The sequence below is a fragment of the Salvia splendens genome, chromosome 4 (genome assembly GCF_004379255.2).
Source record: "Salvia splendens isolate huo1 chromosome 4, SspV2, whole genome shotgun sequence".
Classification (NCBI taxonomy): Eukaryota; Viridiplantae; Streptophyta; class Magnoliopsida; order Lamiales; family Lamiaceae; genus Salvia; species Salvia splendens.
In genome coordinates, this window is record NC_056035.1 from 29,727,351 (window position 1) to 29,740,839 (window position 13,489).

Genomic DNA, 13,489 nt, shown 5'->3' on the forward strand with positions numbered 1-13,489 from the left:
AATGGAGAAAGATTGATTGAAATCATATAAGGCAACATGCATTAAGGGTGTGATTGGTAGAATTGATAGAGGTTTTAGTAAGTTTACAGGTAAAAGCTTTTTCCATGATTACAAATAGCTAATCTTACTTATAATGGCGTTTGGTAGAAGATGTTTTATGACTTAATCCATTATTTGGTAGGCATTAGTCATTATATCCCAACATTATATTAACCATTGTGATGACAAATATGCCGCCCCCCCCCCCCCACTTTTTCGAGTGAAAGGTCTCCCATACCCTCCATCGTCCTTGCATATCTGCATATTGGCGCGGACATCTTCCCAGATTGGCGCCATCTTCTCCACATTCACACCATAGAAGCACGTGCTCCATACATTCCTTTCATCGCAAATCCACCCTCAACAGCATCCTCCGAGTGAAGTTGCTTCGATGGCTTCGAAAGGACCTTCTATGATAAGCCTTAGTGGCATGGACCTTCTGATAAGTCTTAGTGGCATGGACCTTCTGATAAGCCTCAGTGGCATGGACCATCTGCTGAGATTGCAGCTCAAAAATGGCTTTCCATTCCTCATAGCTTCTCCCAAAAGTAGCTCTTGTGATCACATCCTCAACAAGATTCTGGAACAAATCAGAAACATTCACCTCCACTTCCCCACCATTGCACATTTCCTCACTCCATTTCATCACTGCTGCTTCCATGCTCTTTGCCATCATTGGCATCATCAACTCTACCAAATTCCACATTCCAAATTGAAGTTTTGATTTTTATGCAGTGGAGATTCAATTGCTTCGATGGTCCATCCCTCTCCACCCTCACCTTCTCCAACTGCCACGTCTCCCCCATCCGCTTCCCCTCCCAACTCACCTCCAACCTCCACACCTTCACCTGCCTCAATAGCCTCCACAAGCTCACCGGCGTCTGGCTCAGCCGCCCCACAATCTCACCGCCCTCACCGTCTCCGCCGTCCCCATCTCCGCCAGCGGACCCACCATCATCTTCGGCGCCATGAAATCCCTCCATTCCCTCACCATCTCACACACCAACCTCTCCGGCTACCTCCCCAAACACTGGCACCCCAAACCTCACCTCCGTCGACCTCTCCGCCAATCACATCAAGGGCAAGATTCCCATCTCCCTCACCCTCCTCGAGAACATCGCCCATCTCAATCTCTCCTCCAATTCCCTCAACGGAACGATCCCGCCCACCATCGGCCACTTGACCTCTCTCCAGAATCTCTCCCTCGCCTCCAATTCGCTAACTGGCCCGATTCCGGAATCGCTAGCGGCATTGCCTTCGCTGACGCATCTTGACCTGAGCTTTATCCGAAGCCTGTTGAGTAAGCCCCAAAATTTAAACTTGAGTTGTTTAAATAAGCGACGCCGGTAACGGGATACCTGTGGTTGTCGAAAACCTCGAATTACCGCCGCCAAGGAGTGTCTAGTGCTGACTCTGTGTTTGTAGAGATCGAAAACTAAGGGCGCAATTTGAGCATGAAACTCCAAAACAAGAAGTCGGAGAAGCGGAAAAAATTAATATCCGAAAATTGCAAGAATCGCCGATTTTATTGTCAATTTCACCGAGATCCGAAAATTTTGTGCCGGGTTCACCGAGAAAATCGCCCGTTACCAAATGGTGGAGAAGATGGGATAATGACCAGTTTTATGGCCTTTTATGTGGTATTATGAGTTTATAAAGGATATTATATTCTAGAATGAAACAGAACAGCATGTAACAAATCTCACTAAATTATCCCAACAATTTTGAGTTCTACAACAAAAATCTCTTTGAAGTTAAAAAAATTAACCACACAAATAATAAGGCTCCAGATACATCAAAACAAATATACCGTGACATATTTCTTTTTTTTTCTTTGCACAATATCAATGAGTCACAAATCCGACGAAATTTAATAGGTCGACAAATAATAAATTAAAAACTAAATAAATACAAAAAAATAATAACAAGTTGGAGCAACCCTGGCATCATCATCCCTTAGGCCAACCCAGAAACAAAATTTGCTGTTTACCTTTTTTATTTATTTATATTTTATCGTTTATGTTCATTTCATCATCTTTTAATGACACGACACTTCAATCAAGTACAATACACAAGATACCAACATCACCTGCTTCAAGCAGCTCCACCACGGTAACAACGGAGCCTCCCTCCATGGAGCGATTACAAGTGAATGGCTCTTACAACAACGAGCGAGCTCGCTCTAAAATTGGCTCTCACATGCTGCCACATCAGAAGCCTGAGAATCAAGCAACTTCTTCCCAGAAGGGCTGTCGACAACGGTCTTGGTAACAGCAGTAAATATGGCCTTCTTGTAATAGTCATCACCCACCTTTGCCAGAATGTCTCTTACTACCTTGAAGTCCAAGTATCCGGCCACAACTAGGGCACCAATGATCTCGCCAAAGTTGGCAGGCGCTTTTGGCAAATCAATGGCGAGATCATCAAGTGACGCAGCATATAAGAGGCAGCCAGTGGCTACATCCTTTGAATCAAGGACCTTTTTCGCACACAAGTATTCTATAAGTTTACCAATAGGTTCGACACAAGGTGGGCTCTTCTCCAAACCAAGTGAGATCGCCTCTTTGACAACCTCAGGGTGATAGGCAGGGGACTTCAATTCTTCAACGCACTGCAATGCCTCATCCAAAAGTCTGACACTGAAGTATTCCTCTAGTAACGATGCTGTCTTCCTCTTAAGCTCACCGAGATTAGATTTTGTAGTTGGAGCTGATGGTTTTTCAGTAACTGGAGTAACAGAGGGAGCTGGAGGCTGCCTAGATGGAGTAGCAACTTCAGGCTTCTGCTCTGCAGCATATCCTCCAGGTGATGCCCCGCTGCCCTGCACAAGGGCACTAATCCTACCGCTCATGAAACCACCACCACCCTGAGGAAGAAGTCTCTGGTTTACTGAAGGCGACTTGGCTATAAGCGGAGACTGACCACGCCCGGTATGAACATTAGATGCATCACCTCTTGGCATAGTTCGGGATCTAGGAACTTCCCAATTGTCATTATCCATTCCAGGCATCCCAGGCATCTTCCTTGCTCCCGGCATCCCAGGCATCATACCACCTGTACCAGGACGATTCATTGGGAAACCACCAGGACTAATACTTCCTTGAGCCCCAGAAGCATTTGCTCGACTATTCCTAATGCCAGCAGCAGCACCTGGACGTAACCCCAGATTTTTCTCTGCTTCCGAGTGGATCTCATTGATGGTCTTAGCTTTTACCTGGTAAATCAGCACAGAGAATTACAAATTAACTTTGGAAATAAATTATAAATTATGTACTCCCTCCGTCCACAAAAAATAGACCACATTTGCCATTTTTGGTTGTCCACGAAAAATAGGGCACATTCAAAAAATGAAAGTTTTCAATAACTTCTCAATTACTTTTTTTCCTTCTCTCTTACTAATAATATGGGCCCCACATTCCACTAACACTACTTCTCTCTTACTTTTTTCCCTTCTCTCATACTAATAATATGGACCCGCATTCCACTAACACTACTTCTCTATTACTTTACTAATTCTACATTAAAACCCGTGGCATTCACAAAGTGCCCTATTTTTGTGTACGGAGGGAGTATAAAAACAGTCATAAGCTACGAATTTTACCTCTTCTCTCCTTGGAACCCAGTTATTGGCACGCAGATCAAGAACATCACGGACCATGAACCTGAGTCTTACAGCCAGCTGAGGGTTTGTCGACAAATCTTTTAAGCGATTGAAGTACATGTCATTAATACGCTTTGATTTTTGGTTCTCATCAAGCTGTTTGCCGATAGTTTTGAAGAAATGACATATGGCCTCAACATTCTCCTCCTCCGGAACACTCTTGGTATCTTGACCTAATAGTTCCTGTTCAGAATCAAGGACATCTCATCAATGATAAACGGACAAATATAAGTTACCCACAGAAAAAAAAGAAAAAAGACAAAGCATCTAATTATCAGCAGATAGATGAAAAGTAAAGGAGTATTTACCTGAACAATGTGATGAACAATCTTTTCTGGAACCATCTTCTGCTTAAGAAGTTCTCCGATAAGGCGGATGTTCCCAAGTGTGCGGATTTTGATAAGCCGTTCCTTATCTCTTCTCTCTGATTCTTGCTCCGGAGCGGTCATCTGCCGAACCTCTTCCCTCAACTTATCAGCACCTTCAAAAGCCTCTTGGCAGTTATTCAAAAGTACACGCTTGAACGTGATTTCTTTCCCTCCAGGCTCATCTGATGGGAACGGAGGAAGCTTTTCATTTAAATCTGAACATAGCAACGCATACATGGGGCAAAAGGTTGGCTCCAATATGGCCTTATCAAATATCAAAGAAATAACATCCTACAAAAAGCATAAAAAGACCATCATATCAGAACTAGGGAAAGGGATATAGCATAAAGTAACAAACAAAACCAATAAAACAAAGAAGAAATGGGAAATGGGGAGGGGAAATACAAAACTTGAGTATTACATAAGCAGGTAAATACCTTCAAAATATCTGCTGTTGTGATTCCAGAGTCAATCAATTGGCCCTTTAAAATATCGAACTTCTCAGGTGTCAACTTATTAAGTATGCTGCAAGAAACATATTTAAATTAGCATAATATCATTCAAACAAGGCCACCTCCAACTAAATAATAACTGGGTAAAATTAATCTATCCAACATGTTCGGTCAGAAAGTCCAAAAGCTCAATAACACATATGGCAAACAGATTAGAGCCTTAGAGGTGAGGGTGAAGCACATAAAATGCATACAAAAAAATTAGTAACACATACCCCTTGACAGTTTTCAAAACACGATCTTTCTCAGAAAGACTTCCTCTCCGAGCAGACCATGGCACCTCAGCCTTAATTAGAGCAGGTGCTACCTGTTCCATAGAATAAATTGTAAGAACCCATGGGAAGAAATAATTATATGAACATGCTACCTATTTTAAATTGAGATGAACACGGCACAAAGCTATGAACATTAGCCGAAAAAAATACCCCTTGGTTGGAAGAATTTTGTGCTCTTGAAAACTGAAAGTTCAGCTGCTCCTGCTTATTGTATTGATTCACATCTTGATGCCTAGAATCAAACCGCCCACCAGATTCTCTGTCTCTCGTCGCCTCCCATGGCCTCTCCTCTGCTGGAGGCTGGAATTGAGCAGAACGATTGCGCCAGTCACGGTTGTCTGGTTCAGAATAACGATTCTGAGTCTGAGTTGGCAGCTGGAGAGAGAGAAGGAAAGAACATCCTTAGTTGTCAACCAAACATTTCAATAAGTAAAGAAAAATTAATAGTAATAATCCTTTGAAAGAGGCCATAGTCAAATTATATAACTAATACACATTAACTGATGATAGAAACTGAGACAGGTTACAGATGATGTTCTGAATCAAAGAATAAAAGCCAGACTTGTAAATCATCTTGGTAGAACAATGGCAAAAGTCAAAACACATTATAAGGATGAGGACAAACTAGAGCTTACATTGGTTTCTGCTCGACCCCAGGTAGGATCTGCGCCAAAAAATTCAGCTTGGACTTCTTGTTTAACTTTTAGAATGTCATCAGGGATGCTGACCACCTACAAAAGATTACCAAATATAGAAAAAAAACAATTAAAATGTATCCAAAAGCTATGAAACAAAATACAGAAGGATATCCAAGTAATTCAACTGTGATCAATTAATCAACTATAAATGATAAACAGGAACATCAGTAAAAAAAATTAATGGAGCTAATTAACAGGCTCTCTCTGAATCCATTATTAGCAACAACCCAGTCAACTATTTAGGCTGAAGTTAAGAAGTAGATCTGGAGGCACGGTGATACTAGAAGAGTGTCAATTCTGTTTATTGCTAGAGCAGTATCCATGATGCGAAGACCCACATTTAATGTCCAATAATCCAATGAGAAACGGTAGCATTGATTAAATAAAACCAATAAATGACTTTTATGCACGTAAATATGCAATGCATACAACAAAATCAACTCTTACCTCTCTTAACTGCAGAAGCTGGTCTCTAGTATAACGGATCCGTTCATGCCCATCAAATCGAGATTCTCCAGTCTGTTATGTTAAAAATATAATAAAAGGTTAGCAACATGTAAAAAATAATAAAAGAATGAGTACTATAGGCCTAGGAGTGTAGATTACAAGCTATGAATCATATTTTTCAGATAATAAAGGGATTATTATTTCCAAATATAAGGATAGAATATTAAGTTTCATGTAACAGCAAGGTTCCAAGATATGAAGATGAAGTCAGAGTGGTAATATGTATCATACAGGCATAAGAAGGGTGCGAAATAATCGAGGATGCCAAAAAGTGAAAAAGCTAGAATATGTGACCAAATAAGAATTCAAGAACCATATACTGGAATGCTATTTAGGGGCTGATAAAAAATTGGAGACTGCAGGCAATTAATCTAATTTTCCATAAGCTTTAATGTAGCACATAAAGAAACAAACACAAATTCAGCTAAGAAATCATTATTTCCAAGAGCGGCCTCAAACAGTGTTGTTAAAATCGCGCCCCGAGCGCGCTTGGGTCGCGGGTCGCAAGGGTCGAGACCGACGTCGCCCCATTGTGGGTGGGTGGGACGAGATTCAGGGGTCGCCGTTGGGGCGGCTGAGGCGGCTGGGTCGAGCGACTGGGGCGAGCAGCTGGGGCGAGGAAGAAGAAGAAAATCGTCGGTTTCGACGGAACCAGCGTAGAGAGAGAATGGGGAAGGGAAAGTGAAAGAGGAAAGTGAAAGAGAGAGAGTGAATGGGCTTTTGCATATGAGGTGGGGACCACTTCTGTTTTGCTAGTTGGTCTTGACAAGTTGTATATTACTATTTCTTTACATATTAATGAATATTTTTTCGTATGATGCAGTATGTTTTAATACATTTAGTAACACTTAGTTTTTTGTTAATTACACCTATTCCATGAAGTATTATTGCAATATACAAATTATATTATTATAAAAGAAGTATTATTATAAAGAAATATTATTCAACATAAAAATCAATACTTAATTTTCATAATATAATTTTGAATACTAAAAAAGTATTTAGACAATGGTTTCAATTATTTATTTTGTGTTATACTTATGACTTATGAATTGTTTTGATATTTTGATAATTTCTATTTTCCACTTTATCTCTATTCACATGAATTACGTCGACATTTATATTATTTGATATATTATAAACATTAGAGTAATATATTTATTTGATTTAATATTAAAAGGCAAAAAAATTAGCCTAGATTAGTGGGTCTCTCGACCCAGTCGACTCGTCGACCCGCGACCCGAATTTTCACCTTATCGACCCGGTGCGACCCTCGACCCTAACAACACTGGCCTCAAATGAGGCTATACCGAAGCTAAACCTCAATGAACACAAATTCAGCTAAGAAACCAGTATTGCAAGCTATATCCCAAATATCATATCTGCAGATTTCTTTATGGGCATGCAGTTCTTATTGCACACACACCTAAAGCCTATATATTGCTTTATGTACATATTTTACAGCCAACACACTTCTAAGTGCACTGCCAAGAAATGGGACAATAATTTCAAGCTAACTACGAAGTATCATATTCATAGGTTTCTTTATGGCCATGCAGGTCTTCTTGCACACCCATCTAAAGCCTATATATTGCTTTACGTCCACATTTTACAGCAAATACACTTCTTAAGTGTACTGCCAAGAATTAGGACACATGTTTCAAGCTAAGCACCAATTATCATATATGTAGGTTCCTTTATGGACGCGCAGTTCTTCTTGCAAATCCACCTAAAGCCTACATATTGCTTTACGTCCATATTTACAGCAAATACACTACTCAAGTGCACTGCCAAGAATTAGGACGGGAAATGAGGCCTAACAGAAGCTAAACCTCAATGAACACAAATTCAGCTAAGAAGTCATTATTGCAAGCTAAACCCCAAATATCATTTTCACAGATTTCTTTATGGGCATGCAGTTCTTATTGCACACTCTCCTAAATCCTATATATTGCTTTGCATCCATATTTTACAGCAAATAAACTCCTAAGTGAATGCCAAGAAATGGGACAATAATTTCAAGCTAAATACCAAGTATATATCCATAGGTATCTTTATGGACATGCAGATCTTCTTGCACACCCACCTAAAGCCCATGTATTGCTTTCCGTCCACATTTACAGCAAGTACACTTCTAAAGTGTACTGCCAAGAATTAGGACACAAATTTCAAGCTAAACACCAATTATCATATAAGTAGGGTTCTTTATGGGCGTGCAACTCTTCTTGCACATCCACCTAAATCCTACATATTTCTTTACGTCCATTTTTACAGCAAATACACTACTCCAGTGTACTGCCAAGAATTAGGACACAAATTTCAAGCTAAACACCAATTATCATATAAGTAGGTTTCTTTATGGACGTGCAACTCTTCTTGCACATCCACATAAATCCTACATATTTCTTTACGTCCATTTTTACAGCAAATACACTACTCCAGTGTACTGCCAAGAATTAGGACACAAATTTCAAGCTAAACACAAATTATAATAAAGTAGGTTTCTTTATGAACAAGCAGTTCTTCTTGAACATCCACCTAAAGCCTACATATTGCTTTACGTCCATATTTACATCAAATACACTACTCAAGTGCACTGCCAAGAATTAGGAAAGTAATTTTTAATAGATTCCCAACCAAGTAAACAAGACTGTCGGTCTGATACTACAAGACTGATAAGGTGTTGACTTATTTTTAGGAGTATATAAACTCATCTAGATGTCATGAAAACAAAAAAAGTGTAACTTTCAACGATGAGCTCAAACACCAAAAATCTCAAAGGATTAACAATGTAACCTTGCAACTTTATGTACAGCTCTAAGCAAATAATATCACATGCTACAGTGGCAATCTTAAAGACATAAAAGGTGGATAACTAACATAAATTATGCAAAGAATCACTTAGTTTCACAATAATCGAGTAAAAATTATTTACCTAACAAATCAGTTCACTAGCTCTACAGACATATCCGTGTGTACCAATTCAGAAACATCTGCATAATTCTAATGTAGAACAATTTTTTTAAAGATACCATAAGAAAAGACATAAAAAACCCTAGATCTGACAAAGATGAATAAAAAGTCGACCTTGAGGGAAGTGAGCGAGGATGCAGCGATACCGGCGTGGGGACGCAGCAGGGGACGATCAGAGCTCGTCGCGGAGGAATCAAAGCGGGGGCCGAATACTCTGCTTCCACCGCGAGTGCCGCCACCTGGTCTCAAGCTCAATACCGTCTGATCAGCCTGCATAACTCACAAATCGAAAACTAAATGTTGTTCGATCGCCGCAATAATCTCTTACAGGTGTATAAGTATATTGATCTATACAATTTACAAATATATATTGATTGATGCTAGTTATGTTTTGAAAATATTGATAGATAAGGGAAATGAAGACAGGAGAGGGTGGAATTTTAGAGAGAGACAGAAACTCGATTCCTCTCTCTACTGTGAGAATGAGAAGGAGGCCTATGGCATTGAAGAGAGAGAAAAACCCTTATTTAGGAGGGATGACGATTGTTATAGAAATATAGAAAGATAAAACTTTGCTTAAATTATTCAAGTTTGTCATCCGCAACGCTAACGCTATCACTTATTCGTCTTTTAACCGTCCATTAAATTACTATTCATGAGTCTCACTATTGTTATAGAAATATAGAGAGATAAAACTTTGCTTAAATCATTCAGGTCTTAGAGTGTCCACTATAAGACGGACACGCCCAATAGCCCCGCCTCAATTTTTGTCCATAGCCCCAATTTTATTGTCCATAGCCCCAAAATTCTATTTCCGCCACTATAGTGGACACCTCCAATAGCCCTCAAATTTTATAATCAACTTTCATTTTATAATGTTTCAAGTAATTATGAACAAATTTATCGTGCTATACGTAATTAGAAGAACACGACTATACGAAGTAGAATTAAAATTAAAATTAAAATTAAAATTAAAATTACCCACTAAATAAAAATTAAAATTACACACTACATTTAATCTAGTACAAATCACTAACATGTTTACATTGCGCCACCACCTCCCCTACGCGCCCACACTTCTTCAATCAAATCGGCCTGCAGTGTGTTATGTGATGTGGTCCTGCGCATATCAGCGAAGCGTTGGATCAAATATTCATTGCTTCGTGGTACGCCCATCTGGATCGGCGCGGAGGCAACACCGTGACTTGTACTTGCGCCTTCTTCAGGTGCCAATCGCTCTGCCGCAAAGCCTTCATCTTCTATTATCATATTATGCAATATGATACAGGCTAACATAATATTCGCGACATCATCTTCGTGCCAAACTCATGCCGGACACCGTATAATAGCCAACCGCGATTGGAGGACACCAAAAAACCGCTCAACATCCTTCCTAGCACTCTCTTGTTTGCGCGCAAAATATTGTTTCTTCGGTCCAACCGGTTGGCGGACAGTCTTCACGAATACGGGCCAGCGCGGATATATCCCATCTGCCAAATAGTAGGCCCTACTGTACTGCGTACCGTTTCCTACAAAGCTGATTTCTGGACCCTCCCCCCGGCACTCCTCGTTGAAGAGCGGCGATGACTGAAGAACATTGATGTCGTTGTTCGAACCTGCCACACCGAAATACGCATGCCAGATCCGCAGACGGTAGTCCGCAACGGCTTCCAGAATCATCGTTGGATGTTTGCTTTTGAATCCAGTAGTGAACTGGCCTTTCCATGCCACGGGGCAGTTCCTCCACTCCCAATGCATGCAATCGATGCTTCCTAACATTCTTGGGAACCCGTGCATCGAACCGTGCATATCCAGTAGGCGCTGACACTCATCCGGATTGGGCTTACGTAGAAACTCCCCAGCGAAAATTTCCCGGATCCCCTTACAGAACTGTCTGAGCACCGTGAGGCCAGTCGTCTCACCCATATGTAGGTATTCATCGAACATGTCCGCTGGTCCGGCGTAGGCAAGCTGCCGGATTGCAGCGGTGCACTTCTGTTGCGTAGACAACCCGATCCGACCAGCCGCATCACGCCGGAGGGTAAAGCACCGGTAACGCTCTGCCAAATTCGTCGCTATATAGTTGAACAGCCGTCGCGACATCCTGAATCTCCGGCGGAATATCTCGTCCACAAAGTAATCATCCATTAGACGATGGTGCGCACCGACGTGGTCTCGTGGGATTGTCCGCCGATGAGTAATAGCACGAGGGATCACATTCTCCGCCTCCTCCGCCAAACGGGCTGCTTCCTCCTGGGCGGCCTGGTGTTGCACTTGTTGAACCAGAGCATTCCAGCTGTCTCTCCACAAATTGTTCATTTCCGACCCCAAATTGTAGTGAGAGAAATTTTTATAGATATAGAGTTGGAATTGTGTGAAAATAATGAATGAAGTGAGGTGTATTTATAGGTGAATTGAAATGTAAAAATAAAAAAAAAATAAAAAAAAAATTTCGGCTATAGCCGCGTCCTCGCCCCGGAGCCGGCTGATGCCCGTCCGCCCCCCTACCGCCCCGATTTCGCCGTCCGCCCGCCCCCTCCACTATAGCCCACCTGCCGCCCGCCCGTAGCCGCGTCCATGCCATAGTGGACACCCTTAAGGGTCATCCGCAACGCCAACGCTATCACTTATCCGTCTTTTAACCGTCCATTAAATTACTTTTCATCGGTCTCAGTGTACTTTTTTACTCTATCTCTTAACTTTTTTACTCCATCTCTTAACTAAAAAACGGAACCTGCAACCCTCCATCCCTTATCCGTCCCTTAACCGTCCCTTAAATTATTATTCATTCAATTTCATTTTTATTTTTATTTCTATTTCCTACAAATTCAATTAATAAAAACACATTTCATTAAATAAAATAAAATTACAACATCACATTCTTAAAACAATAAAACAAAACATAATTAAAAATCCTAAAAAAATTAAAAATACATAATTTAATTTCCTCCTCCAAATTTTGCCCAAATGTGTTTCATTAGATCATCTTGGAGTTGGGCGTGGGTGGTAGAGTAATGTGTCCTTGCCCGAATAGACAACCGTTCTTGTATAGACGGATGCACTCCACTTCGAGGCGGACTATTTGCGGTTGAGCTTTCGGGGGCTTCAGGGTCGAACCAATTTCCCGCCTCGGGTCCTTCATCTTGGACAATCATGTTGTGCAAGATTATGCACGTATACATGATGTCGACCATGCTCTCCATGAACCACGTACGAGCCGGGGCTTTGATAATGTTGAAACGCGCTTGGAGAACCCCGAACGCCCGCTCCACATCCTTCCTAGCAGCCTCCTGCTTCTGCGCAAAAAGAGCCTGCTTTGCGTTCACAGGCCTGGTGCACGTCTTCACGAAGGTTGACCACTTCGGGTAGATGCCATCGGCAAGATAGTACCCCATTTTATAGCGCCGGTTGTTAGCGGTGAAGTTGATGGCCGGCGCTTTACCATCCAAAACTTCGGCGAAGAGGTCGGATTGGTGGAGCACGTTTATGTCGTTGTTCGAGCCGGGGACCCCGAAGTACGTATGCCGGATCCATAGCCGGTAGTCGGCGACGGCCTCAAGTATAACGGTGGGGTGGGTGCCTTTGTGGCCGCTCGTGTACAACCCCATCCACGCTACTAGGCAATTCTTCCATTGCTAGTGCATGCAATCGACGCTGCCAAGCATCCCGGGGAATCCGTGCACTTCTTCGTGAAGGCGGAGCAGGAACTGGCAATATGTCGTGCTTGGCTTCCGAAGAAATTCGTCGGTGAAGGCTGCCCGGACGCCTTTGCAGAATTGGATCAAGCACATTCTCCCAGTGCTTTCTCCAATGTGGAGGTATTCGTCAAACACATCCGCCGTTTGTCCAGTCGCAAGCTGACGGATTGCTGCAGTACATTTTCTGCAGCGTCGTGTGGCTGGGACGGCCGATGGCGTCGAACCTTTCTTGGAAGAACTCTTCCCGGGCTGCCAATGTATTTGCGATCTAGAGAATTAGCGGTCGCCGCATGCGGAAACAACGACGGAAGTATGCATCTCCCCACACCGGGTTATCGCAGAAGTAGCCGCGGACTAACCTTGCGGCGGCTTCCTCCCGGTTACGATGGATGTAAGTCCGAGAGCGTCTTTGGGCGGCACGACTTCCTCCACCTCCCGACGTCGATCTTCTTCAAGTGATTCTTCCATTATTCGACGCATTTGCTCATATGGATCCATTAGATAGATTAAATTTGGAGGAAGAATAAAAGAGATGATTTCAGATGAAAATTGGAGAGGAAAGAGAGATGATTTGAGAGGATTAGATGTGTGTTGGCGTGTGAAATGAGAATGAAATATGAGTATTTATAGAGTAAAAAATATAAAATAAAAATAAAAAAAAGGAAAATGGTCGAAAACGGTAATATTACCGTTTTCAAAATTTTATTTTTTTTAATTAAATTCAAATTAAAAAAAAATGAATTATTGCGTCAACGTGA

General features: G+C 41.7%; 1 protein-coding gene and 7 non-coding genes across 8 annotated transcripts; all 8 read right to left on the bottom strand.

Moving 5' to 3' along the window:
* Positions 1–1,732: 1,732 nt before the first annotated feature.
* Positions 1,733–9,567, bottom strand: LOC121799374 (eukaryotic translation initiation factor-like). Its single transcript, XM_042198723.1, has 9 exons — positions 9,148–9,567; positions 6,001–6,072; positions 5,491–5,586; positions 5,006–5,230; positions 4,796–4,887; positions 4,506–4,593; positions 4,009–4,359; positions 3,641–3,883; positions 1,733–3,253 (listed from the first exon to the last, which is right to left on the bottom strand). Exons 1-9 carry the CDS (start codon positions 9,307–9,309, stop codon positions 2,222–2,224), a joined length of 2,361 nt encoding a protein of 786 aa, XP_042054657.1. The 5' UTR covers positions 9,310–9,567; the 3' UTR covers positions 1,733–2,221.
* LOC121801670 lies at positions 7,437–7,542 on the bottom strand. The gene has a single exon (XR_006050614.1). It is a non-coding gene; the product is annotated as a small nucleolar RNA snoR103 (small nucleolar RNA).
* LOC121801669 lies at positions 7,588–7,693 on the bottom strand. The gene has a single exon (XR_006050613.1). It is a non-coding gene; the product is annotated as a small nucleolar RNA snoR103 (small nucleolar RNA).
* Positions 7,740–7,844, bottom strand: LOC121801663. Its single transcript, XR_006050608.1, has one exon. It is a non-coding gene; the product is annotated as a small nucleolar RNA snoR103 (small nucleolar RNA).
* Positions 8,097–8,201, bottom strand: LOC121801668. The gene has a single exon (XR_006050612.1). It is a non-coding gene; the product is annotated as a small nucleolar RNA snoR103 (small nucleolar RNA).
* On the bottom strand, positions 8,248–8,352 carry LOC121801666. The gene has a single exon (XR_006050610.1). It is a non-coding gene; the product is annotated as a small nucleolar RNA snoR103 (small nucleolar RNA).
* On the bottom strand, positions 8,399–8,503 carry LOC121801664. Its single transcript, XR_006050609.1, has one exon. It is a non-coding gene; the product is annotated as a small nucleolar RNA snoR103 (small nucleolar RNA).
* On the bottom strand, positions 8,550–8,653 carry LOC121801667. Its single transcript, XR_006050611.1, has one exon. It is a non-coding gene; the product is annotated as a small nucleolar RNA snoR103 (small nucleolar RNA).
* Positions 9,568–13,489: the final 3,922 nt, after the last annotated feature.